This window comes from Hypanus sabinus, chromosome 6 (assembly GCF_030144855.1).
Source record: "Hypanus sabinus isolate sHypSab1 chromosome 6, sHypSab1.hap1, whole genome shotgun sequence".
Lineage (NCBI taxonomy): Eukaryota > Metazoa > Chordata > Chondrichthyes > Myliobatiformes > Dasyatidae > Hypanus > Hypanus sabinus.
In genome coordinates, this window is record NC_082711.1 from 173,985,915 (window position 1) to 174,013,497 (window position 27,583).

The following is a 27,583-nucleotide window of genomic DNA, read 5'->3' on the forward strand; positions in this document are numbered from 1 at the left end:
CGCTCAAATCCTTGAGTGGCATCAACTGATTAGAAATTTCAGTAGTTCTTTCAAATTTGATTTACTCATGGATAATTTTCTAGAGATGCATGAATAGTAGACTAAGTTTAAAAAAAATTATACACAGCTTCAAAAAGAAAATTTCAAATATTTTACACTTAAAATACTTGTCTAGATTTTGAAATTGAGTGAATATATTTGTGTAGTCCTTTTAAAGAAGTATCTTTTTCAAAGGAGATGCATATACTAAGTGAGGTTTTAAATTTTCTTTAAAATTTCCAATAAAAGTTGCATCTTCCTTTCTAGGATGGAAATGGAGTCGTGCGTGGAAATTACTTGTCAGTGTTTCTAGAACTCTCTGCAGGACTCCCTGAAACATCAAAGTAGGTCACTTATGTATTAAGCGTTTTTACCTCTTGTATACTATTATTGTATTGGGTTTGTCATTTGTATTGTAATAAATTTATTTTCCTCCTTTTGCTGGGAAAGTTTATTCGTACTGTGATATAATGCATTGGATGATAGTGTTCCGGTAATCACAAGGTGATCCCTTCATCTTCATGCCTACTCTACAAGTATTGGGAAAATGTTTGACTGTAGCCTACTCATAGCCATCATTGTGAATTGTCATGAGTACATTCAGCCTATTTATATGTCTAGACATATTTTGTTATTCTTTGATTTCATCCCTTTTCACTCCTGCCACTGTTACCTCTTTCACTGTGTCCAGGTAAAGCAATTGTGGAGGTCAACTATTTAGTAAGAGAGAACATAGAATACTTTCACATTAGTAGTGATGGAACAGTGGCCATTAAAATTGTAATGGAAATATAGGAAGAAGCTTCAAAAGACAGTGGGACTTGCTTTTGATTAGTTAAGGGGATAGCCATAATGTAAATTAGCACCACAAGGCATCCTTTGCTTTGTTGTCACTTTGATCAAACACAGGGTATTCTGGTCTCCAAATGATCGTGCAGGAACCAGGGAGTACTATGACCTTACGATCAAATGAGCTTGTAATTGATGAACTTGAAATTTCACTTCCACAAAATTTAAGAATGCTGGAAAGATTTCACAAGTCCAAAGTTAACTATTCTTCCAATTTCTGTTTAAAGTCATAAAGCCAAAAATTAAGATTCAAGATTTAAAGATGTTATTGTCATTCTAACCGTACACCAGCTCTGCAGGGCAGAATGAGACAGCGTTTCCCAGGAGCAGTGCAATCATAACATAACAAACGCAACACTAATTAATAAATATAACAATAAATAGTAAAACACAACAACATATCAGTTGAAAACAAGTTAAAAGTGTCCAAAGCAGAGTCAGGTAGAGCAGCTATTTAGCAGTCTGCCTGCCTGTGGGAGGAAGCTGTTTAGTAGCCTTGTGGTTTTAGTTTTGATGCTCCTATAACGTTTATCTGATGGCAGAAGAACAAACAGTTTCAAAATTGAAATATCAGATACTGATTAATCTCTCTCCCCCTCTCCCCCTCTCCCCCTCTCCCCCTCTCCCCCTCTCCCCCTCTCCCCCTCTCCCCCTCTCCCCCTCTCCCCCTCTCCCCCTCTCCGCCTCTCCGCCTCTCCCCCTCTCCCCCTCTCCGCCTCTCCCCCTCTCCGCCTCTCCCCCTCTCCCCCTCTCCCCCTCTCCCCCTCTCCGCCTCTCCGCCTCTCCGCCTCTCCCCCTCTCCTATATTTTACTGCGGTTTGACTCTGGGAACAGCTGCTTCATTTAACATTTATGTCCCTTTTTAAAAAAAATAAGGAGTCTTGAGTGAAAAAGGATCTAGTGCTTTCCCAGCCTATATGATGAATAAACTCTTCTCTGCCTTCCAGCTGGGTACAGGTATTGATTATAACTGAAGTTTCGATGACAAACTCTGCCATCTTCATCGGTGATGATGCCTTGGTGTCTAGTCCGGTGGCATTTATACCCCTGAAGTCCATCCCTCTGATTGGTTAGTCCTCATTCAATCAGGTTTTTGCTCTCCCACCTTGCTTATAATTGAATTCCAGTTCTTAGAATGGGACCTTCGTTTAAAGGAATTTTAACAAAGATGAAGGTCTTGCTCTAAGAACTGGAATTCGGTTGCAAACAAAGTGAGAGAGGGGAAAATGGATTGGTTAGTCCTCATCCAATCAGGAGGGACGGACTCCAGGGGTACAAGTACCACCGGAGTAGACACCCAGGCATCATCACTGATGAAGATGACAGAGTTTGTCATCAAAATATTGGTTATAATTGAAACCTGTACCTGGATGAGGTCAGAGAAGAGTTTATTAGTCTTGAGTAAAATTCACTTAAGAAAATTTTTTTTCAAGATATATACTCTTTCAGAAATTTGTAATTCATCATTTCTTTAAGTTCCTCATTTCCAAATAAGTTTTGCACTCTAAATTTGTTTTCCTCCACTTTACACTTTGTTATATCTGAGCTTGAGGGGACCAATATTCTTATGTGCAGGTTTGCTAGAGCTGTTGGGAAAGGTTTAAACTAATTTGGAGTGGGATGGAGACCAGAGTGATGGAGCTGAGGGTGTGGCAATTGGTTTGCATGTCGATGCATTGTGTAGTGAGACTGAGGAAGGGCAGGCAAATGATGCGGCAAAATTGCAGACAGTGGGATGAATTGAAGTGTAACAAGGGGGCAAAATCAAAAAGGATGATGAATACAGGACTGAAGGTGTTATATTTGAATGCATGTAATATATGGAATAAAGTAGATGGTCTTGTAGCGCAATTAGAGATTTGGGGTTATGATATTGTGGGCATCACTGAGTTATGGCTGAAAGATTATGGTTGTGAGTTTAACATTCAAAGATGCACTTTGCATCAAAAGGACAGGCAGCTAGGTAGAGGGGTTGGGATGGCTCTATTTATATTTTTTAAAAAATCAAATCCGTAGTAAAAGCTGACATAGAAGCAGAAGATGTAAAATTGTTGTCTCGAGTTAAGAAACTGCAAGGATAAAACTCCCTGTACGGAGTTATATATAGGCCTCCAAACAGTAATCAGGATGTGGGCTACAAATTATAACAGGAGCTAAAAAATGCATGTCAAAGGGTCAATATTTTGATAGTTTTATTTGAGGGGGGGGTGGATTTCAACGTGCAGGTAGGTTTGGAGAAAATCAGGTTGGTGCTCTCAAGAGAGAATTTGTAGAATGCTTTTGAGATGGCTTTTTAGAACAGCTTATGGTTTAGCCCACTAGGGGGTCAACTGTTCTGGATTAGGTGTGTAAAGAATTGGATTTGATTATGGTGGTTAAGGTAAAGGAGGCAATGATCATAATATGATAGAATTCACCCTTAAATTTGAGAGGGAGAAGCTAAAGTCTGACGTACCAGTGTTACAGTGGAGTAAAAGCAACTACAAAGAGGAACTGGCCAAAGTTGATTGGAAGGGAACACTAGGAAGGATGACAGCAATGGCTAGAGTTTCTGGGAGCAATTTGGAAGACACCACATAGATATGGTACATCCCAAAGAAGTAATATTCTAAAGGGAGGTTGAGATGATTGTGGCTGACAAGGGAAGTCAAAGATGCATAAAAGCAAAAGAAAGGGCATATAATATAGCAAATATTAGTAGAAATATTCAAACTTTTAAAAACCAACAGAGATCCATAAGAGAGAAAGGATGAAATATGAAGGTAAGCTATAAAAGAAGATGCCAAATGTTTTTTCAGATATATAAAGAGTAAGAGGCGAGCGTGGGTATCAGTCTGTTGGGAAATGATGCTGGAGAGGTAGTAATGGGGGACAAAGAAATGGCAAACAAGATTAAGTACTTTGTAGTTTAAATCAATCTTAACTGTGATTGCGCTAGCAGTATGTCAGAAATTTGAGTGTGTCAGGGCAGAAATGAGTGTAGTTGCTATTACTAAGGAGAAGGTGCTTGGGAAGCTGAAAAGACTGAAGATAGATGAGTCACCTGGACCAGATGGACCACACTCCAGTCTTCTGAAAGAGGTAGCTAAAGTGATTGTGGAGGCAATAGTAATGATCTTTCAAGAATCACTAGATTCTGGATTGGTTCTGGAGGACAGGAAAAATTGCAAACGTCACTCCATTCTTCAAGCAGGGAGGGAGTAAGAAAGGAAATTGTATGCCAGTTAGCCTGACCTTAGTAGTTGGGAAGAGGTTTTGGGTTACTTGGAGCAACATGATAAAGTAGGCCAAAGTCAGCATGGTTTCCTTAAGGGGAAATTTTGCCTCTCAAATCTGTTGGAATTCTTTGAAGAAATAGCAGGCAAGATGGACAAAGGAGAGTCGGTGGATGTTCTTTACTTGGATTTTCAGAAGACTTTTGACGAGGTGCTGCACATGAGGCTGTTGAACAAGATAAGAGCCCATGGTAACACAGGAAAGACACTAGCATGGTTAGAAGATTGGATGACTGGGAGGATGCAAGGAGTGGGAATAAAGAGAGCCTTTTCTGGTTGGCTGCCAGTGACTAGTGTATTTCAGAGGTTTGTGTTGGGACCACTTCTTTTCACGTGATTTGGGTAACAAAACTTATGGCTTTGTTGAAGAAACAGGGAGTCTGCAGAAAGGCTTGGACAGTAATAAAGTGTCAGATGGAATACAGTGCAGGGAAGTACACTGTCATGCACTTTGGTAGAGGAATAAAGGCATAAACTATTTTCTAAACAGGGAGAAAATTCAGAAATCAGAAGTGCCAAGGGACATGGAGTCTTTGAGCAGGATTCCCTAAAAGCTTAACTTGCTGGTTGAATTGGTTGTAAAGAAGGCAAATCCAATCTTAACATTCATTTCAAGAGGACTAGAACATAAGAGCAAGAATGTAATGTTGAGGCTTTATAAGGCATTGGTCAGACCACACGGAGCACTATGGACAGTTTGGGCCTCTTATCTGAGAACAGATGTGCTGGTGTTAGAGAGGGTCCAGAGGAGGTTCGCAAGAATGATTGCAGGAATAAAAGGGTTAACATATGAGGAGCATTTGATGGCACTGAGCCTGTACTCGTGGGAGTTTAGAAGAATGGGGGCAGGGTACGGAGAAATTTTATTAAAATCTATCGAATATTGAATGCTTCAGATGGAGTGAATGTGGAGAGGATGTTTCCTATAGTGAGTGACTCTAGGACCAAAGAGCACAGCCTCAGAATAGAAGGACATATATTCAGAACAGATGAGGAATTTATTTAACCAGAGGGTAGTGAATCTGGAATTTATTGCCACAGATGGCTGCAGAGGCCAAGTCATTAAATATATTTAAAGTGGAGGTTGATAGGTTAGGGCTTCAAAGATAGTTGGGAGAAGGCAGGAGATTGGGGTTGAAAGGGATAATAAATCAGCCATGATAGAATGGCAGAACGGAATCAATAGCCTAATTATGCTCCTTATGATTTTTTTTCCGTCTTTCAAAGAACTAATAGTGCTCCTGTGGGTATAGTTTTCATCTTGTCTATATATGTACTGACAATATTAAGTAGCAGCATCTAAACTGAAAGCAATGTTGAGTTCAAATGTTTGAGTCCTTCACTTATAAACGCTTGCACTTCAGATGTCTCCATTAAAGCATAGTGTATAGAAAGTAATCCAGCAACAGGTTACAGAAGCCATTAAGCGCTGATCCTTGTGAGACATACTTTAAATGTTCCAAAGTTTAAAACATGGTTTATTATTTAAGTTGGTCATAAATTGAGAAAGTTAAATTTTTGACCTTTGTATTTGAACAGTTCCCTTTTGTACAGAATCTGTGAAGTTCTCCATACTTTTTTTCCAGGTATGAGTATAGAGTAGAAATGGTTCATCAAGTCTCCAATGACCCAACCAAAAACATTATTCGCGAATTTGCCTCTGATTTTGAAGTTGGTGAATGTTGGGGTTACAATCGTTTCTTTCGATTGGACCTTCTTGCCAGTGAGGGTTACCTGAATATGCAGAGTGACACTTTGGTGCTCAGGTAAGCAGGATTTTGAGATTATGGCCGAATGGTCTACTTCTGCACCTATTGTTTATTGTCTATTATTTTCTTCATTTGAAAGAAGTGCATTTAATTTTTCTTACCAAAATAAAATTCTGTGTGCAATTCTTGATTGAAGCAAGGGCTATAAAATTTTATTCAATTAACTTGCTTTGGAATAGAGCCATATGTTTCCAGGCCTACAGTGGTTTTACTCTTTTTTTTAAAAGTCTGCCAGTATTTTGTAGAATACTAGCATTCTTTCAAAAATAAGGGATAAATCTCTATTCGTACTGTTGTTTCATTTCACCTCCAGGTGGCAGCAAATGAATATTTTTTTTAAAAAATGCTAGGAATCTGAATTGAGTTAAAAGACATTTTTTTGACATTAAAAGACATTTTCTGTAGGCAGATTCTGAATGGAATTCCAGTCATAATGCAGTGTTTAACTTGCTTTGCAAAATCTGGTTTGCAAATTGGTCATTAGTAATGAGAAGTGTCTCAGTCAAGGCAACCTGTTCAGGATTTCATCTTCCAGTTTGAGTACCCCTAATCTGAAAACCTTAAATCCAAAATTTTTTTTGTGCTATCATGTTAGCACACATGGAAAATTCCATAAGGTGCTGAGTAGATTCCTAGGCAATGCACGGGGCTCTGTGTGCACAGACAGCTTTGAAAACTGGCCAATGTATGTAATGAACAGAAGTTAATGGGAAATAGAAACACCACATAAAGTGCGAAATAAAGATCTCGATTGTGTATCAAAAGTGGATTTGTCAGGTTCGGAGTGAACACAAGTCACTTAACAGTATGTTGATCATGAAATGTGCAAAGATTTATCACAACAAACTGAAAATTGAAGGTTATTGTGAATATTCAGAAGGCTGGTTGCAGCAATTTAAGAAAAGGCATGGCATTATATTTTTAAAGATTTGTGGCGACAAAGCATCTGCTTATCATGAAGCGGCAGGGAAGCTCAGTGACGTGTTTGTCAAGATCATCGCTGATGAAAATCTTAACACTGGCTGCATCAGTACATATGTCTGATGAACAAGTATAAGACTAAGACTGCTTACTGGTACCACATTAATTCAGAGCTGGGAATGATGGCGATGTCAAACAGTCACAGTCTGTCTGCTTACGTGGCCAAGGTAGTGAGAGCTTACCTTTCTGATAGTTCAAGGTACACGTTATTGTTTCATGCACAAAATTATTAAAATATTATATAAAACTACCTCAGAGCTTATGTATAAGGTGTGTGTGTGTGTAATATATAAATGTAAATGGATTTTGGGTCCCATCTCCAAGTTATCTTGGAGGTGTTGTGGATATTGTAGAAGGCTGTCAGAGGTTACAGTGGAACATCGATAGGATGCAAAACTGGGCTGAGAAGTGGCAGATGGGGTTCGACCCAGATAAGTGTGAAGTGGTTCATTTTGGTAGGTCAAATATGATGGCAGAATATAGTATTAATGGGAAGACTCTTGGCAGTGTGGAAGATCAGAGGGATCTTGGGGTCCGAGTCCATAGGACGCTTAAAGCAGCTGCGCAGGTTGACTCTGTGGTTAAGAAGGTGTATGGTGTATTGGCCTTCATCAATCGTGGAATTGAATTTAGGAGCCGACAGGTACTGTTGCAGCTAAATAGGACCCTGGTCAGATCCCACCTTGGAGTACCATGCTCAGTTCTGGTCACCTCACTACAGGAAGGATGGGGAAGCCATAGAAAGGGTGCAGAGGAGATTTACAAGGATGTTGCCTGGATTAGGGAGCATGCCTTATGAGAATAGGTTGAGTGAACTTGGCCTTTTCTCCTTGGAGTGTCGGAGGATGAGAGGTGACCTGATAGAGGTATACAAGATGATGAGAGGCATTGATTGTGTGGGTAGTCAGAGGCTTTTTCCCCAGGGCTGAAATGGTTGCCACAAGAGGACACAGATTTAAAATGCTGGGGAGTGGGTACAGAGATCATGTCAGGGGTAAGTTTTTTTTAACTTAAGAGAGTGGTGAGTGCGTGAAATGGGCTGCCAGCAATGGTGGTGGAGGCGGATACGATAGGGTCTTTTAGATCGGTACATGGAGCTTAGTAAAATAGAGGGCTATAGGTAAGCCTAGTAATTTCTAAGGTAGGGACATGTTCGGCACAAATTTGTGGGCCGAAGGGCCTGTATTGTGCTGTAGGTTTTCTATGTTTTTATCTTTATCTCATTAAATAGATGCATTATATTCCAAAAATCAAAAAAAAAGGAAAACACTTCCAGCCCCAAGCATTTTGGATAAGTGGTGCTCAACCTATACACTTACAGAAGTCACTTGACTGTTACTTGAGGGTCTGGAGTGAGTCATTGGAGATCTAAGTTAAATGACAGCTCTAAACTCTGCCACTAATACTAGTAAGAGGTTTAGAATTGAAAGTAATTGCTGTTCAAGTTGGCTGGTAAGGTGTAATTTTATATTTTCTGATTTTCATGGAGTTATCAGAGGTAAGGATTAAACAATTAGATGCCTCACACAACTTCAAGGTCCTAATCTTTTCCTTTCAGGTGCTTTTTTGGTATTGGCTACTTTGCGCGTGCACGCCCCCACCACCCCCTCCCCTCACTTGATGCCACATTGATAAGGAAATTCTGTAGAACTAATAAAATTTTTACAATTCAGATCTGAAGACTTCAAGATATGGCAGCTATAGGTACAAATTTGCATTTTCTGTTGAACCAGGTTAATGGAAATGTTTATCTGCAAGTTCTTTAGAAGTATCTATGTTAATGATTTTATTAAAATTTTCACGCAGCAGATGTAAAAAGAGTAGAATTGGTAACATCTAGCACTATATTTCTGTGTCATGTGATCCAATGTGATTGGGAAAATGACCCAATAATGAAGATGAAGAAAATGTTTTGATTTGCATAACGTTGAGTCTGAATCATCCATACATCTGACAGTAATAGATTGAGGATCCCAGACAAATATGTTTCAAATATGTTAGGGACCTATCAATCTGACCACTCACTCTGAAGCAAGTCTTCATATTGCCTATGTCATCACTGATTAGTTGGACTCTGAGAACTCGCACTCATTCCTCAATCATACTTTTATTTACTTGTACACAAAGAGAAGAGCATGGCCCCTGTCACTACGATGTTCTGAAGCTGTACAGAGAAATGTCGTTTTTATATAGAGTTGACTAGCAGTTACAAATAATGACCATTTGTTAAGCTGTATGTTTAAATTTCTTGCTTCCAATATCAATCACATTCATAATACACGTGTTAAAAGTCAATAGAAACTAGAAGCTAACAACCAATGATACTTTGAAATAATTATCCCTTAGTGTGTGTGGCTTACACTTGTCTCTGTATGACGAATGGCTCCCCCACCACCCCACCCCCCAGGTAAGGGAAGCTATATTCTTCAAAGACACTACTTAAAGATCCTTTCTTGCCTGGGCTGACTACACATTATCTGCATTCTGTGCTTGTCTGGATCTTCTGTTAACCCCTTCCTCACCACAACCGCTGCCTACTGGAGCAAGTCCAAGGGTGGTGGTGGTAAGCTGCTGTAGTTAACTTTTTAAGGTAAGTAACTTTGGATGTTGTGGGAGGAAAATGTTCTACTCTGTATTGTCGCTTCTCAAGCTAAATGGGGTTTTCAGTTGCATTTTCTTCAGAAATGTTGGAAAATTACATCTAAACCCAACTCCATCATATTTCTCTGTGTTTGTAAAATCTAATTTTGACAAATATTTTATTTGGCTGAATTCATTTTAAGAGTTCTTAATTCTATATGTCCATCTTTCCCCTCCCTTGTTTAAATGCTACAGGTACCAGGTGCGTGCACCTACATTTTTCCAGAAATGTCGTGACCAGAATTGGTACATCAGCCAACTTGAGGTGGCTCAAACAGGCTACATTCAACAAATCAACAATCTCAAAGAGGTAAATTTCTGTAATCTGCCTTCATCCTATAATCAAATGGGAACTGATGGACATTTTGATCTTGATGAATGGTGCTTCTTCCTGAATATTGCACTCTGATGTAGCTTTTCAGTAACTGTAGGTTCAGTCACTAGCTTCATGCCAGAGTCATACTGCAACCACTGTATTGTATTGCTATCAGGATTTATGAATGGTATTTTCTTCCATGTTTTGTTTCGCTTCGTGCTATAACAATATTTTGTAAAATTTTTTTGTATTAGAAATTGCAAATAAAATGGAATCTTTCCATTAAACTGGTTCAAATGCAGTTTTGTGAAGTGATAATGCTTTATGTTGTCTTTTGTTTATTTTTGGTTCAAATATTTTGTACCAGCTGTGTTTTTTTTTGTCTTGGAGGAAATAAAGCTGTTCATCAATTGTTTTGGGAGGGACTGTAGGTCAAATTTATGCTGTTGGTGTGAATTGCATTTGCCATTAGTTAGCATTGACTTTTACTTGCATAAATTTTAATTTCTTTAAGTGACAAGTGGTCATAAATGCAGATTATAACATACTGTGGCAAGTTCAACAGGCAAATAGGGCCTGATTCAGCAGGAGAAGCAGTTGTACGGGTCTCTAACAGAAGTATGAATTAAAATGTAGAGAAAGGTAAAGAAAATAAGAACAAAGACTGTTTGAATTATGACAGAAGATTAAAAACACCAATAACTTAGATTATACATTAAATAGGTTTAATGTGCCACCCATGAAAAAAATGGAAAGCCACTGAAACAAAGGTAAAATGTTGGAAATTTGAAGTGTGTGTGTATCTATTTTTAAAAATGCTGCAGAGGTTCTACAGGTCAGCAGCATCTGTGCTGGGTTGGGGGTGGGGTTAACATTTTGGCATGATCACCTTTCATCCGATTTTTCCATCATTGTCAGATGAGGAAGTTACTGGAGAAACTTTTGAAGTTGTGGGGCTTATTGGTTATTAACAAAAGGCTTCACCAGGATTGTTATAGAATGAGGTTGAGATATGTATGGTAATTAGCTAATAAATATAGAAAGCTAGAAATGCTCAGCCAATTGGGCAGCATCTCTGGAAGAAGCAATTAATGTTTCAGCTCCAGGCCTTCAGTCAGACTTTTTCTTCTATACTAACAAGTGATGTTATTAAAATTACTCAACTTTTACAGTAGGTAGTAGATGATGTAACAATTCACTTTTTTATTTTTAAAAAAAAGCAAATAAAGTACAAGAATATTTTACTGGGTATCACAGAGGAAGGTTTTGTTGCACAAGAAAATTAATTACAAGAACAATTATGCATAGTTCTGTGGTTCATAAACTGTTGCTGCTGTATTCCCTTGATTGTTCATCCTCTTGCTTCCAAACTTTTTTTAAAAAAAAACAGCCTATGTGATACAACAGCAAAGTCTCAAATCTTGATATTGCCGCTTGGTCCATATGATGCCAGCTATGTGATGATCACCTATAATTTCCTGCTTGATTAATGCCCTCATTTTAATAATTGATTGTGTCTCTGGTTGTATAGCAATTCCAGATGTCCATGTTTTGCATTTGGACACTGGTTTCCCAGAGTATAGCCTTCCAGCCGTAATAAATTAAAGAACAGTTAGACTTGTATGTGTTTGAGAGATAATCCATCTAACACCAGGAGATCAAGTTGCTATTCTTGCTCTTGTGCTTCTCTACTCCCATTTTCCAGTTTGTGATTTGAACAAAGTGCATGTAAACATACAATTAAAGTGCTTAGATGATGAGCACTGCCAGATTAAAAAGTAAATGCTAGCTTGTTCTAATTCCTCTTAATGTGCATTGTGGAGGAGTAATTGGAGATGGCTGACCTGTGTTTCTCTACAACTGATTGCGAAGAAATATGTGCCTATCACCATAAGAACCTAACAGGCAGACGTAGGAGTAGGCTATTTGACTCCTCATGCCTCCTTTACCATTCATTAAGATAATGGCTGATCTTCGATCTCTGTATCACTTTCCTGCACTAAATCTCATGACCCTTTGTAGAGGGATCAATAGATTTCCAATTATTGTTTATCCATATGGTACAGATTTTACTGTACAATAAATGTCCAACTTGCAGTCTGCCCACTGCTCGGTTGTATAACTAAGATTGATAATGTATCGGTACTATTCATTTGAATACTTGCTTTGATATGCTGTGGCATGTCTTGTAAACTGAATTTATGGTTCCACTTTGCTTTTGCAGTTCACTTTTCAAACAATGAGGTATACTTTTATGTTGCTATTTTTGAAATGCAGTTCAAGCATCCAGTCTTGAATTTTTGAAGCACAGATGGTGTTAGGGGTGGCTAGGTAAAGGATTGTCTCTACCAAAGGAAGTGTAACATACTCCTTCCTTCTGCTAGCCTGCAAATCACCCTTGGGCAAGGTGTACCCCTGCTTAACCTCCAATCAGGATCATGTGCAGCTATGAGAGTAGTTGGTGGATGGTCCTATGAGCAGCTGGTGCATATCATAAGTACTGGCTATGTGACCACTGACTATCTCTGAAGAGTATTGACAATGGCTGGGGTCAACCATCTTGAAAAGACACTGCCCAGAAGAAGCTAATGGCAAATTACTGTAGAAAAATCTTCCAAAGCAATCGAAGTCATGGAGAGACCATGATCACCCATGTCATATGAATACACAACAAACGAATATGTTGAGCTCGACTATGTGAGAACAGTTTTCCAAAATATCTGCCAGATGTCTGAAAGTTATGCTGTCAGTATAGTGCCAAAGTACCCCTACCCCAAAAAAATTGCAAAAAAAGTTTTATGGCCATTTGTACTTTCAGACATACTGAACAGCATATCAAAAGTTGGACAGAAATGGAGAATGGGAAAGTAAAAAAAATCTGACATTTAAAAAAAATGGCCGCCAATGAAAAGAATTGGACCCATACCTATTTTGCTATATTTCACTGTTTCTAACAATGGTAGTGCCATAATTGTGGTATAAAATGTGAATGGGAATACCCGTAGGGTGTGTTTTATCACCAGAACTATGAACTATTATTTCATGACGTCACACTGTGGGTCAACTACCAGCACATGGTAGGGATTGCCAGGGCACTTGTTGCGGCTGATTGAATGGGGTCATGAGAGATGCATCTCAGTGCCACCTCAGTTTGCTTGCCGATATTCGTGGCCACTGGCCATCTGAATTACCTGAAGTCAGCTTGTCTCTGTCTCCAGAAGATGCATGCATTGGAGGATGACAACCCTGAGGTTCATCAGAAGTTCCAGTCTGGGTTCTATGTAATCAGACACAGCAACCAATACTGGGCTGGCCTTGGATCTGACCTTGTGATAGAGCAGACACTAATGAGCCAAGGGGGCCTAACGCGAGGGAGTGGGATGTCAGAGCACCAGAAAGCAGTTTGGACTATGTCTTCCACTGTTATCCTCTTACAACCATGTCATGCAAGAGCTGAATGTGAATAGTTACACAACAGGTGAACGACATAAAGAGTTGTCCACCTCCAGAGTGAGTAGAGATGAGACTGACCTTGAAAAAGTCGCAGCAAAACTGGATTGTTTCACGCCATTTTTGGATGATAAATCATTGCGCAACATCATCACGGGGTTATGCAAATGAGGATGTCAATGTACATGACCTGTTCACAATAGGAAATGACACAGGTAAGAAAATGGATGAACACTGTTTTCCTGTATTTGCACAAAGGGAGTTTGAAGGTCAAGACACTAGCATCCAGCAGGCAGTCAAAGTTGCTGAAGACCATACCATAGATCCAGCGTTGTTATTCCAGAGGTCCCTAGTTGTGTCAGACAGGTGATCTCCAGCTAGATGAAGTGATGAACTATGAACTCTGTCCATATCTGATGTCTTTGTTTGAAGCAAAGAACATCTTGCGCCAGCCGGATAAGCCACAACTGGCAGAAGTGATAAAGAACTATGTCACCTCCAAGTCGGACAATGTTGTCACACAGACGGTCCCTGTGACAGATCACTATGTTCTAGATGGGGGGTCGCTCCTTCACAGCTTAAAATGGGCAGAGGGGTGCACCTACAGTTCAATTGCAGATGACTACACCTCATTCACGGTCAAACACTATGCCAGAGCCACTGTAGTGTTTGATGATTATGGGGTTGGGCCAAGCTTAAAGGACTGTACTCAGCAGCGTCAAAGTAGAAATTTGAATGTGAACAAGGTGAATGTTACAGGGGCGACAAAATTTGTTGGATAAAAGGAAGATTCCTTGTCGAATGAGGCAAACGAGCAGGTAATTATCCAGCTCATCATGGAATGTTTGCGACAGAAAGGCTGCAAAGTGATTCAAGTGAAGGAGATGCCGAAGTTGAGATAGCAAAAGCAGCCATCACAATGTCTGCTTTCAAATCTATCACCCTCATTGGAGAGGACACTGATCTTCCCGTGCTCTTGCTCTACCACGTAGTGATAATAAACTGCACTGAGCTCTGTTTCTGCTTGGACAAGGTGAAATCAAATGCCTATAATATCAAGGTCCTTAAGCAGATACTCAGAGAAGTAGCTTGTGATGATCTATTGTTTCTCCGTGCCTTTACCGGATGTGACTCATCATCCAGAGTATTTGGGATCGGAAAGAAGTCAGGGTTCCAAAGAATTATCAAGAAAGAAAAGGGAATCACAGACTGTTTGAAAGCGTTCTGTTCGCCAAAGCAAAGTCAGGATGTTATGGAAACCAGTGGCTGGACAGCAACACACATGAAATGCTGGTGGAACACAGCAGGCCAGGCAGCATCTATAAGGAGAAGCACTGTCGACGTTTTGGGCCAAGACCCTTCGTCAGGACCCTCCTGACGAAGGGTCTTGGCCCAAAACGTCGACAGTGCTTCTCCTTATAGATGCTGCCTGGCCTGCTGCGTTCTACCAGCATTTTGTGTGTGTTGTTTGAATTTCCAGCATCTGCAGATTTCTTCGTGTTTGGACTGTAGAGCAATGGTGGCATTGTTCAATGGAAATCAGAACAACTGCCTGGCATCGATCAGATACAATATGCTCTGCAAGAAAGTTGCGAGAGCTAAGACTTTTGTCATGCCTGAAAGGCTGCCACCAACCACCTTGGCCTGTAAACTTCACTCCCTGCTGACTTACTACCAGGTTATGGAGTGGATGGGCTATAGTGATGAAATGGAGCCATCTGAGTGGGGGTGGAGGGTAGAAGGGGGGAAAACTAGTTCCAGTGATGACAGACAAAAGGCCTGCTCCAGAGGTACTTATTCAGATGATTCACTGCAACTGTTCAGGAGGGTGTAATACGCTAAAGTGTACCAGCAGAAAGCGTGGGCTGGAATGCACCAGTGCATGTGGGCATTGCCAAGATGATAACTGTGACAATATGACAAATGAGCCAGTGATAAAAGAGAATGATGAACAAGACTGCATCTGAGAAGCCATAAGGTAGCATATTATGTGTCATGACGTCAGTACTTAATACCAGAGTTGTCCCTTGATTGCGTCATTTATGACGTCAGTACATGTGCAACTTTCATTACAGGAACTACTGTTATTTGAAAAACATTGGTTAAAAGAGCATTCATTAAAGCATCAAGTTTAAATACCTTGCAGTTTGATGGTTATCAATCAGATTGTTGACCTTTATTCCAAAATTTGTTTGTTGCTGGTAAGGATAGATATCCTGAAACAATCAATGATGTTGGACTGGCAGTATACAATCAAATAAATGGTGAATGGTATGTGACTTGGGGTGAATCTATAGATGTTGGTGTCACACGAATAGCTGGAGAACTCAGCTGTTCAGGCAATATGTATGGAGGGAAATGGACAGTTAATGTCCATTTCCTCTGCAGATACTCTCTAACCAGCTAAATTCATCCAGTTTCTGTTGCTCCACATTCAAGATTCCAGCATCTGCAGCTTCTTGTGTCTCCATTGTAGCTAGTCTACTGTAAATGTCCGTGTCTGCAGCCCTTCTTGATGGTAGAAGGATCTATGTCAGCTGTTAGAGTAGTCAGTTTTCTTGGTTGGATCTTATTCCTAGTTGATATTGGATGGCACTGATTGGCCTCAACACTATTGCAGGTAGATGGTACTGTTATCTTGGCTTTCTTTCAAACTTGATTTGTTGCACAGAACTGTAAAAATTACGTTTTTTCTTTAATTGTGGAGGTTTTGATTTCACTAGAGGTTGTCAGAATTTTGACTTTTTAAGCTTTGAGGATCACTTGTAAAAATGCATCTTTACCAATTGAGAACATCTTGTATTTTGCTAAAAGGAACAACTTCAGCACATTAGTTCAATTTTGAGAAGATTCTTTCCTTCATTGTGCCTAGAAAGCACTGTCAGGCGTGATGGTGAAAGCAATTACATGAGAGCTTTTCAAAAGTCTCTTGCGTAGGTATTTGAATGTGCAGGAAATGGAAAGATATGGACACTAGGCAGAAGCAATTGGTTTAATTGGGCATTTGATTATTACTTTAGCTAGAGTGCTGCAGGGCCTGTTTCTGTGCTGTACCTTTCTATATTCTTTTCATTTCCATTTCTTTGAGATCTTGCAACTTTGCAAGTGGAATACCCAATCAAGTCAACAAAGCTGCACTAACACAAGATATTTTGCAGATTTTGGAAATCTTGCTCAACACGCAGAAAATACTGGGGGATCTAAGTAAATCAGGTAGCATTTATTCCGTTCCACAGATGCTGCCTGACTTGCTGAGTTCCTCCAGTGCTTTGTTGAGAGCAAAGCTTTACTTATTTAATTTGCTTAGATGTGATAAAATCCAGTGTCTTGGTTATCGATGCATCCTGCTTATGAGCAATTAAGGAAATGGTTTATTTTTGTGGAGTTGTTGACCTACTTCCACACCTGATATCAATGAGGCATGGATGGCCTCATTATCTTCTGCTATCTACCTAGTGCGAGCCTATATATTCATTAGTGTTTAATAAATGTATGTGTATCGATTTAAGAGTCCTTCCAACATTCTTCAAGTGAAATAAACATAAATATATATACTTGTTCATTTAGTTGGTAAAGGAGTGCACTTTATTTGGTGTATTTTAAATCATTTATTTCTATTATCTCTTCCATCTGCATTTTCCCTGTCCCCATCTTGACTTTTGCAGAGATTGGCCATTGAACTTTCACGTAACAGAGCCTCGCAAAGCTTGTCACCACCGAATACGCGCTTGAGCCCACAAAACAATGACTGCTCGGATACCAGGACAAAAAAGCTTGCTTGTAATGAAGATTTGCCAGCAGAGGGTGCTTGTTCAGTTTTAGCAGGCAGCCAGGTTAAAGAGGAGGAGGAAGAGGACAAGACTCCACAGGATGACTCAAATGTAGGTGGTTTTAGTTGCGACTACAAACTTAGAAAATCTTCTAAGCTGATTTAATGAAAATTCAGGTCAAGTCTTGAGGGAATATTTTGAGTAACTCAATCATACAAAGATCAAATATTGCAAACAGCTTCAAAAAAGAACAATCAAAAAGCTTAATTCAGCACAGATGAGTATGCCTACAAAGCTCCATTTTTGAGACTTTGGCATAGCCCATGTTTTTTGTCCTACAGTTTTATTTGAATGGTAAATAAGCAATTTCTTCAGAATCTTAAGTAAAAGTAAATTTATAATGCAGGAATGTGTGTCATAACTGCAATGTGCATTAATCAGTTCACTCATAGAGTGAAATGCCACAAGTTGTGAGTATAAAGGAGTGCCGCATGGAATGTGTATGGTTTAAACTAACAACAGCTCGCTGTTCCATTTGCCTATTTTTGGAATATTTTGGAAATACCTGAAGCCCCTTTACCAAGAAGTTGCAGATGATCTCATCCTGCCTTTTAACAAAGTCCTTACTTGGGGAACTATTCAGACAGCTCATCTGAAAATAGTTCATACTATTTGCAGTGCACGTTCTGAAGAGCCTTAAACTGTTGGGTGAATTGTGATTGAACTTATTGCTTAGGATACTTCAAAATATAGGCAGAGGTGAAGCATTTTAAAAATGTTCGGAAAAAAATGCTGGGCCCTGTAACAGGTGAAGTATGTTTGTTTATTTTATTTAGCATGATCTTTCTGATGGTGATTTGGACTTGGAGTTCCTCACAGTGGACGATGAATTGAATCAACTTGATGGCAGCAGCTCCTCTGCTAGTTCCACGGCAACAAGTAATACAGAAGAAAATGACATTGATGAGGAAACAATGTGAGTATCTTGTTTATTATCAACACCTACCCCATTTCTTGTGCGATAAAACATTTTTTATCAATAAATAAATGGACATTAGTGTGTCTTAATTGATTTAAATTCTTGAGCATTGAATTGTTTATAATTCTGATAACGTTCAAAGTAAATTTATTATCAAAGTATGGATATGTTAATGTTATACAACCATGAGATTCTTTTTCTAGCAGGCATTCACAGTAAATACGAGAAACATAATAGAATCAGTGAAAAACTGCGCCCAACAGACAGGTAAACAACCAACATGCAAAAGACGGCAAACTGTGAAACTACAAACAAACAAACAATAAATATCGCAAGTATGAGAATCCCTGAAAGTGAGTCTGTAAGTTGTAGGAGCAGTTCAGTGATTGGGGCAAGTGAAGTTATCCCCACTGGTTCAAGAACCTGATGATGGAGGGGTAATAACTATTCCTGAACCTTAAGGCTTCCGTATTACCTTCCTGATGACAGCAGTGAGAAGAAAGCAGGGCCTGGATGATTGCTGTTTTCCTGCAGCAGCACTCCATGTAATGGACGTTCCAAGATGGCACTAGTGAAGCACAGCAACGCATTGCAGGCAGCTTACAAAACTTATAATTATCCTTGTGAACTACTCTTACTACAATCTTCAGCCTGTAATTTCCCTTTAAGTAACATGCTTTTGAACCATCTCAACTAACTAGCAATTTCAAGATCTTCTGAGCGACTTACAGATTTAACTCTCAAATATGCAGGTACAACACTTTTAAATGGATGAAGGTACATTGACACATCTGAAAGAGAGAGAGGAGAGGACTCCCAAGTCAGACTAAAACGCTGGAGTATGAAACTTCCTCTACCCAGCATCATGTTAGCAAATGTACAGGCTTTGGAGAATAAGATCAAGGACCTAATGGCAACATTGCTGTATTGGAAGGAACTGAGAAATTGCTGCATTCTGCATCTCACAGAGATGAGGCTCATTCTTGACATGCAGGATTTGGCAATCCAAGGACTTATCAATACACAGGATGGACCAGACTGCTGATTCAGAGAAGTGAAAAGATGGGGTCTGTGTTTCATGATAAACTCTTTGTGGTGCTTGGACACAGTAGTCTTGTCACACTTTTGTCCCCCTTACCTGGAGCATCTAATGATTAAGTGCCGATTGTACTACTTAGCAAGAGAATTCTCCTTTGTGACCCTGACCACAGTTTACATATCACCAAAGGCCGACATTGAGTGGGCACTAGCGATGCTGAGTGCTGCCATCAACAAACAAGAAACAACCTACCTCAATGCCTTTCAAATAATTGTTAGGAACTTAAATCAGGTTTGTTTGAAGACATCTCTGCTCAATTATCATCAATATATCACCTGCAGCACAAGTGATCCCAAGGCTCTTGACTGCTGCTATATTACAATTATAAATGCTTGCGTTCCATGCCTAAACTGTATTTCAGGAAATCTGATCTACTTCTACTTGCATACAGGTAAAGACTAAAGTCATGGGAGGCAGGAGCAGCAATGAAATTGCTTCAGGTTGGTGGACTAGACTCATCACAAATTGAATACACCATGGTTGTCACGGACTTTTTTATATATATATATATATATTTTTTTTTAAAAAAACAGTTGTAGGTGAGTGTGTCCCCACAAAATCATTCAGAGTCGTCCCCAACAGGAAAACATGGATGGACCATGAAATCCGCAATCTCTTGAGAGCTAGATCAGTAGCATTCAGGTCTGGCGACCAAGTAATATACAAGAAGTCCAGGTACAATCTCTGCAAAGCTATCTCATATGCAAAGTGGCAAATCCAGATCAAACTTGAATCACTGAAGGATGCTGAACAGCTGTGACAGGCTTTGAATGCTATTACCTCTTACAAAGTGAAACCAAACAACACAGGTCACAACAACAACGTTTCATTCCCAGATGAGCTCAATGCCAATGCCTTTTAGGATCACTTTGATAATCAAAACATGGAGGCACTTTCATGAGCTCCCACACCCCACTGTGAGTTTCTGAGGCCAAATGAGAGTATCCTCCAGGAGAGTGAACCAACAGAAAGCATCCAGTCCAGATGGGGTATCTGGCTGAGTACTAAAGACCTGTGCTGAACAACTGGCTGGAGTGTTCACTGGTATCTTTAACCATCTCTCTTTGGGAGTCTGAGGTAAACAGCTGGCTTCAATTGTAGGAAGAATGTGGTTACCTGGCTCAATGAATGTTCGCCAATAACTTTAACCTCTTGCTTTGAAATTCTGGAGTATCTACGGGCTTCAAGCAGGCTTCAATTACACAAGTGCCTAAGCAGAACATGGTAACCTGCCTCAATGACTATCTTCTAATAGCAGTTGTACTGACAGTGATGGAGTGTTTTTAGAATTTGTTGATGAAATGTATCAACTCCAGCCTGAGAAACGACTTGGATTCACTCCAGTTTGCTTACTGGAGCAACAAGTCTATAGCATTTGCACCCCTGGTACATCTAGACAACAAAGATGCATACATCAGGACGCTCTTTACAGACTACAGCTTGGCATTCAATGCCATTATCCCCTCAGAGCTAAGCAATAAGCTTCAACATCTTGAGATCCAAGATGGCAGCGAGATACAGCTTGCAGCAGTCACTCCGGAACTGATTATCTGTTATTTGTAAAGTGGGGTGCAGTGTGCAATCATAATCAATTGAAAATGGACATGGAAGCACGGAGAAACATCGGGAAATTCCAGGAAGACCTTCTTCGTTGCTGCTGTGAGGTCAGGGACTCTGCTGGGAAGAACAGACCCCCAGTCCTTGTGGTCACGTTGCCGATGGCCGTTAGCGGGACTGTCTTAATATGCTCGACAGAAGATGGTGCTCGGAGAAGCTGTGCTGGAGGGGATAGTTGTTGGCTCCGAGGTTTGTCAGACTTTGAGTCTGCTGCGGTCAGGTCGCTTTCGGTGTGTGCTGCGTCTGCGAGGCTGAGTCGGGCAGCGCCTTGGAAGTCCATAGCGGGGGTACTCCATTCTGCCGCCGGCGTGGGATGGCGAGTCTGTCGGAACCCTGAGGACTTGTGGAAACTGTGGTGATTTCTTTTGAACTTATAGTCCTTTAACATCTTGGACTATTTTTACTGTGCCCATAGTCTGTATTTTTAATCAATTATACTATTGTTTGCACTGTTGTAACTATATGTTGTAATTATGTAGTTTTGTGCAGGTCTTGTAGCTTTAGTTTTTGGTCTTGTTTTTGTCTGGTGGATTTGGAGCTCCTTTCTGGGGAACGCAGTAGAGGGTAGCGCGATATTAATATGCAGCAGCCTCTCCGGACTCTGGATTGGGGGATTGCCAAACATTATGTGGATTTTCTGGTGTCGTCTGTTTTGTCATATGCTTTTGTGATATCATTCTGGGGGAAACGTTGTCTCAGTTTTTAACTGCATTGCATTTGTGGTTTCTAAATGACAATAAACTGAATCTGAATCTTGACCTCAAAATCTCCCTGTGCAGCTGGATCCTCTATTTCCTCACTTGCAGACCCTAGTCAGTTAGGATTGGCAACATCTCCTCCTCCATAATCCCCTTCAGCACAGGTGCACCACAGGCTGTGTGCTTAGCGCCCTGCTCTACTCACTTTTTACTTACGACTGTGCAGCTAAGCACAGCTCCATTGCCATATTTAAGTTTGCTGATGATACCACTGTTAGCCAAGTCAAAGATGGTGACAAATCGGCATATAGGAGGGAGATTGAAAATCCAGCTGAGTGGTACCGCAACAACAACAACCTCTTAATGTCAGCAAGACCAAGGAGCTGATTATTGACTTCAGGAGGAGGAAACAGGAAGTCCGTGAGCCAGTCATCTTTGGGAGATCAGAGATGGGGAGGGTCAGCAACTTTAAATTCCTAGATATTATTTCAGAGTACAATTAATACCTCTACTTTTTAAGTTTAAAGATTCAGCATGACATTTAAAACTTTGACAAACTTCTATAGATGTGTGCATCACATCCTGGCATGGAAACACCAATGCCCTTCTATGGAAAAGTCTATGAAAAGTAGTGGATATGGCCTTGTCATTGTAGCAGGATGGATTTCTTTCCACGTACTGTACAGTTTACATGTTTGGGTGTTTAGTGGGCCTGTGTAGTTTTTGACTCCTTACAAGAAGCAGCACAGTAGTATAGCAGTTAGCATAACATTATTATAATGCTAGTGACCCAGGTTTAAATCCACTGCTTCCTGTAAGGAGTTTGTACGTTCTCCCCATGACTGCGCGGGTTTCTTCCAGGTGCTTCAGTTTCCCCTCTCATTCCAAAGATGTGCACATCAGTAGATTAATTGGTGGCACGGGCTCTGGGCTGGAAAGGTCTTTTTCTATGCCTTATAAAATAATGGCATGTATCTGACAAAACAGGGCTTTGTAATAAATCTTAACTAATGAGTGGAAACTATACTTGTGGCAAATTTATGGAATTTTCAAAGGATGTGGGAGAGGAGGTGGACTGCATCCATCTCAGTGGGAAGCTCTCTCTCAGGTTATGATAGTGGCCCATGCAGTAAAACTTCAGGTTAAGGGGGGACTTCCGGTAAGATGGCGATTGCTTAGCCGCTTCGAACTTTTGCTCCGTCATTCTCCCTATCTTTGCACTATATGTCTCCATTCTTAAACCTTAGTTAGGAATTTTATTAGGTCTCTTTTACTTGCCTGCGAACACATCTATCTTACAATGTCTACCAAAAGCTCTAAGTCCGGGAAAAAGGAAGTTACTGCTCTGCCGACTGAGATTCTCGCTGCTCTGGAACAACATTGAGAAGATATTTTAAAGGAATTTAGAACCTCTTTCAACCAGCTGGATGCCAAATTGGATCGGATCAACGTTAGAGTGGACAAACATGCTGAACATTTATCTGGCATCGACTCGACCTCTGAAGATTTAAAACGCCGTGTCCAATACCTCGAGACCCTCTGTTCCAGCCTAGAGGAGAAGAGTAATAAACTTTTTTCCAAAATGGTGGATCTTGAAAACCGGAGCAGACGTTGCAATCTACAAATTCTTGGTTTGCCAGAGGCCACCGAACAGGGTTCCCTTGTGAAGTTTTTTTCTGATTTTCTCTGTGAGATTTTTGGGAAAGAAACTCTTCCGAATCCACCTGAGCTTGAAAGGGCACACAAGGTCTACGTTCCCTGCGCAATTCTGGGTCCCCGCCCACGACTGGTAATTTTGTGCTTTCATCAATACCAGGTGAAAAACTGTTTGATTATGGAGGCACGCCGTAGAGGTACTTTTGCTTTTCAAAATTCAGTCATTCGTTTTGTGGAGGATTATGCCCCCCAGGTTCTGAAGATGCGTGCTGAGTTTAAAGGTGTAATGAAAGTGCTTTTTGATCGTGGACTTAGACCTTCCCTTCGTAATCCAGCCGACCTTCAAATTACGCTTGCTTCTGGAGAATATAAGTGGTTTGAGTCAGTGAAGGAGGCTGAGGCATTTGTTGGAAGTCTTCCGGCTATCCAGTCTTCTTCGGAACCTGGTCGGACCTCTTAAAATGGTGGATAAGTACCTCTCGCAGTAAAATTATTTTTTCCGGATTCAGACTTTAGTTGAATAACTCAGACATTATCTATTGAAACTCTAAGGGCTGTAGACAATCTCTCGCTGGACTTGATGTGTTTTTTCTAAATTGATATTCTGTGCTTAATGTTTCCCTGTGGATGTTTAGATTGTACTTGTGTATTCTATTTTATTCTTGTATAACTTTATCTATTGAGTTCTACAATTGACTCTAACTTGTTTTGGAGGTTTGGAGTTTTTATTGAAGGCCTCCCTGTTGATTGATTTACAGTTTAAGTTTTGCTGCCTTTTTTTTCTGCAAATGGTTGATAAGTACTCTCCTCGAATCTATAATTTCCCCCTTTCCCCCTCCCCTTTTTTCCTCCTCTTTTAATCTTCTATAATTTTTCACGGGTAGGTTAGTTTTGGTTTTCCTTTGATTTTCTTTGTATTAAGTTTTATACTTCTGCAGAAGTTGTTCCTATTTGTAATTATGTTTTCTAGTGCATGAACTAGTTACCTTTTGCTATAGTATTTATATGGAACTGTTGTTAATGACATAGATCTGGAAGTCATATTTGGGTTAATTTTTTGGTAGAGCTAGCTGCTTTTTTTGATGGCCATCTAGTTTTGGTTTGCGAGGATGGGGTGGGTTTTCCGGTTCTAACATTACTTACTGTTTCTATTGCTTTCCCTTGTTAATCAGGACATGTTTATGTTTTGATCCTACGAATCTATGTTTATATATCTGCTCCCAGACTGTTATTGTACTGCTTGACTTTTTATATGCCTGCTGCCTTTTATGCATTAACAATTGATAATGGCTATTACACTTAAACTGTGAGCTGGAATGTAAAGGGATTGACTCATCCTGTTAAAAGAAGGAAGGTATTCTCACATATTAAACAACTCAAAGCTGACATTGCTTTCCTTCAAGAAACTCATATTCATTGTTCTGATAACTCCTGGCTTTTGTCAAAGTGGGCGGGACAGCATTTTCATTCATCCTTTGCCGCTAAAGCTGGGGGGGGGGGGGGGGGTCTCCATCCTTATTAACTCAGATATTCCTTTTGAACTCCATAATAAGATAACTGATACAAATGGCCGTTTTATTATTGTTTCTGGTAAACTATATAACACTAAAGTTGTACGAGCAAACATGTATGCCCCCAATTTTGATGATGTTAATTTTTTTGAATGTTTTTTTTCCTCACTACCAGACTTAAACTCATACTCCCTTATACTGGGTGGTGACTTCAATTGTTGGTTAGATCCTAATTTGGATCGATCGTCCTCTGTTACTAGACCACCTACTAAATCTGCCTTAGCTATCCAATCGTTTCTCTCTAACTATGGCATCTCTGATAAATGGTGTTTCCTTCATCCTACTGAGAGAGATTATTCTTTTTTTTTCACATGTTCACTAGAATTGACTACTTCTTACTCGATAACCAACTCATTCCATTTGTCTATTCTTGTGATTATCAGAGTATACTGATTTCTGACCATTCCCCAATTACTCTCTCTAAACTTTCCTGGTCTCCCTCAGAGGAATAAACACTGGCGGTTTGATTCGACTTTATTATCGGATGATGATTTTCTAAAATTTATTAAGGATCAGATAACCTTTTATTTTAACACTAATACATCACCTGAAGTGTCATCCCAGATTGTCTGGGATGCCATGAAAGCATATCTGAGGGGTCAAATAATCTCCTATACAGCAAATCTTAATAGAAAGTCCTGTACAGATCGATTAGACCTCATTAACCAGATTAAAGAATTGGATCAACTGTATGCTCAAACTAAGAATCCTGAACTATACAAGAAGCGTGTAGAACTTCAAACTAAATTTAATCTTCTGTCTACTGAACCTGTCAAACGCCAACTTCTCAAAGGCAAGAGTCGCTTTTACATTCATGGTGACAAATCTGGTAAATTTCTAGCCAGTCAGCTGAGGCGTTCCAAAGCCAAACAACATATTACAAAGATCCAGAAGGAGAATGGAGACTTTACATCGGATCACTTAGAAATTAATGATGCATTTAAAAATTTCTATTCTCGACTTTATTCCTCTGAATCTTTGAGTGACAATATCTCTGTTGATCATTTTTTAAATAATCTGAATATTCCTTCGCTTTCATCTGATTTCAAAGCCAAACTTAATGCGCCTATATCATCAGCAGAAATATCTTTTGCAATTTCTGCATTGTCCTCTGGGAAATCTCCTGGACCTGATGGGTTCCCTGTAGAATTTTATAAATCATTCTCTTCACTTCTTTCTCCTCAGTTACTCTCAGTATTATCTGACTCGTTTAATTACGACAAATTGCCACCCTCTTTTAATGAGGCATCTATTATCCTTTTATTAAAAAAGGGTAAAGACCCAACAGAGTGTTCCTCGTATAGGCTGATTTCTTTGCTTAATGTTGATGTTATAATCTTGGCTAAAGTTTTGGCTTATAGATTAGAAACTGTTATTCTCTCTATTATCTCTGATGCCCAAACTGGTTTTATTAAAAACCGTCTCCCTTTTTTTTAAACGTTCGGCGTTTATTTAGTATTTTATATTCACCTCCAACTGGGATTCCTGAATGTGTTATTTCCCTCGATGCGGAGAAAGCATTTGATCGTATAGAGTGGAACTACCTTTTTGCAGTTTTAGAAAAATTTGACTTCGGTCAGAGTTTTATCTCTTGGTCCAAATTGCTGTATTCGTGTCCTACTGCCTCTGTTTTAACTAATTTTCAGAAATCCCAGTTACTTAACCTCAAACATGGCACACGTCAGGGATGCCCTTTAAGTCCCTTTCTCTTTGATTTGGCTATGGAACCTTTGGCGATAGCATTTCAAAATTGTCCTAAATTGACCGGGATTTGGAAAGGGGGTGTTAAGCATAAAGTTTCTCTTTATGCTGATGACTTATTACTCTTTCTCTCAAATCCGTCTACATCCTTACCTCCAATGTTTTCACTTCTTGACCAGTTTAGCCAGTTCTCTGGCTATAAACTTAATTTACACAAGAGCAAACTTTTCCCAATTAATAAAGAAGCACAAGAATTAACATTTCGTGATCTCCCTTTTAAAGTAGTCCATAATCAATTTACCTATCTTGGGATTATAGTCACAAGGAAGTTTAAAGATCTCTTTCATGAAAATTTTGCCAATCTTTCGTATACTATAAAACAGAGTCTGGTACAATGGTCACCTCTATCTATGTCTTTGGTAGGTCATATTAATGTTGTTAAAATGTATGTTCTCCCTAAACTTTTACACTTATTTCAATCAATCCCAATTTTTATTCCTAAATCTTTTTTTTGATTCCTTAGACTATTATTTTGTCATATCTGTGGAAGAATAAGCGCTCTAGAATTAATAAAGTCTATCTCCAAAAACCTAAAAAAGAGGGTGGCATGGCTTTACCTAACTTTCGTTTATATTATTGGGCAGCCAATATACGTTGTGCTACCTTTTGGTCTTTTTTCCATGGCCAACCCGAGTGCCCTAAGTGGGTGGCAATGGAGTTGAGCTCCACTAAAGAATTGTCTATCTCTGCACTTCTTGGCTCTGTACTCCCTAGTAGTTTGTCCAGATTAATAGTTAATCCTCTTGTTAGACACACTTTGCGTATTTGGGCTCAGTTTAGGAAATTTTATGGTTTCCATGGTTTTTCCGTCTCCAGCCGTGTCGTACATAATCACCTTTTTTTTACCTACTACATATGACTCAGCATTCCATGATGGGTATAGGAAGGGCATTAGACATTTTGGAGATCTTTTTATTGATAATCGCTTCACTTCTTTTTAACAGCTCTCTGCTAAGTTCAATCTGCCCAATGCTCATTTTTTTAGGTATCTCCAAATTAGACACTTTATTGTTCCTTTAATTCCTAACTTCCCTGAAATGCCTGAGAAAAATGTTATGGACTTATTTCTTTCCATTAATCCACTAGGTAAAGGTTTAATATCAATTATTCGAG

General features: G+C 39.6%; 1 protein-coding gene across 6 annotated transcripts in view; it reads left to right on the forward strand.

Annotated features, from left to right (window-relative positions):
• Positions 1 to 27,583, forward strand: part of trim37 (tripartite motif containing 37) — a 120,284-nt gene that overhangs the window by 32,385 nt on the left and 60,316 nt on the right. For all 6 annotated transcript variants that reach the window (XM_059973592.1, XM_059973594.1, XM_059973589.1 and 3 more), the window contains 5 exons: positions 307 to 383; positions 5,750 to 5,929; positions 9,749 to 9,863; positions 16,985 to 17,200; positions 17,926 to 18,065. In XM_059973592.1, coding sequence (XP_059829575.1) covers positions 307 to 383; positions 5,750 to 5,929; positions 9,749 to 9,863; positions 16,985 to 17,200; positions 17,926 to 18,065 — 728 coding nt within the window. The remainder of the gene's footprint in view (positions 1 to 306; positions 384 to 5,749; positions 5,930 to 9,748; positions 9,864 to 16,984; positions 17,201 to 17,925; positions 18,066 to 27,583) is intronic.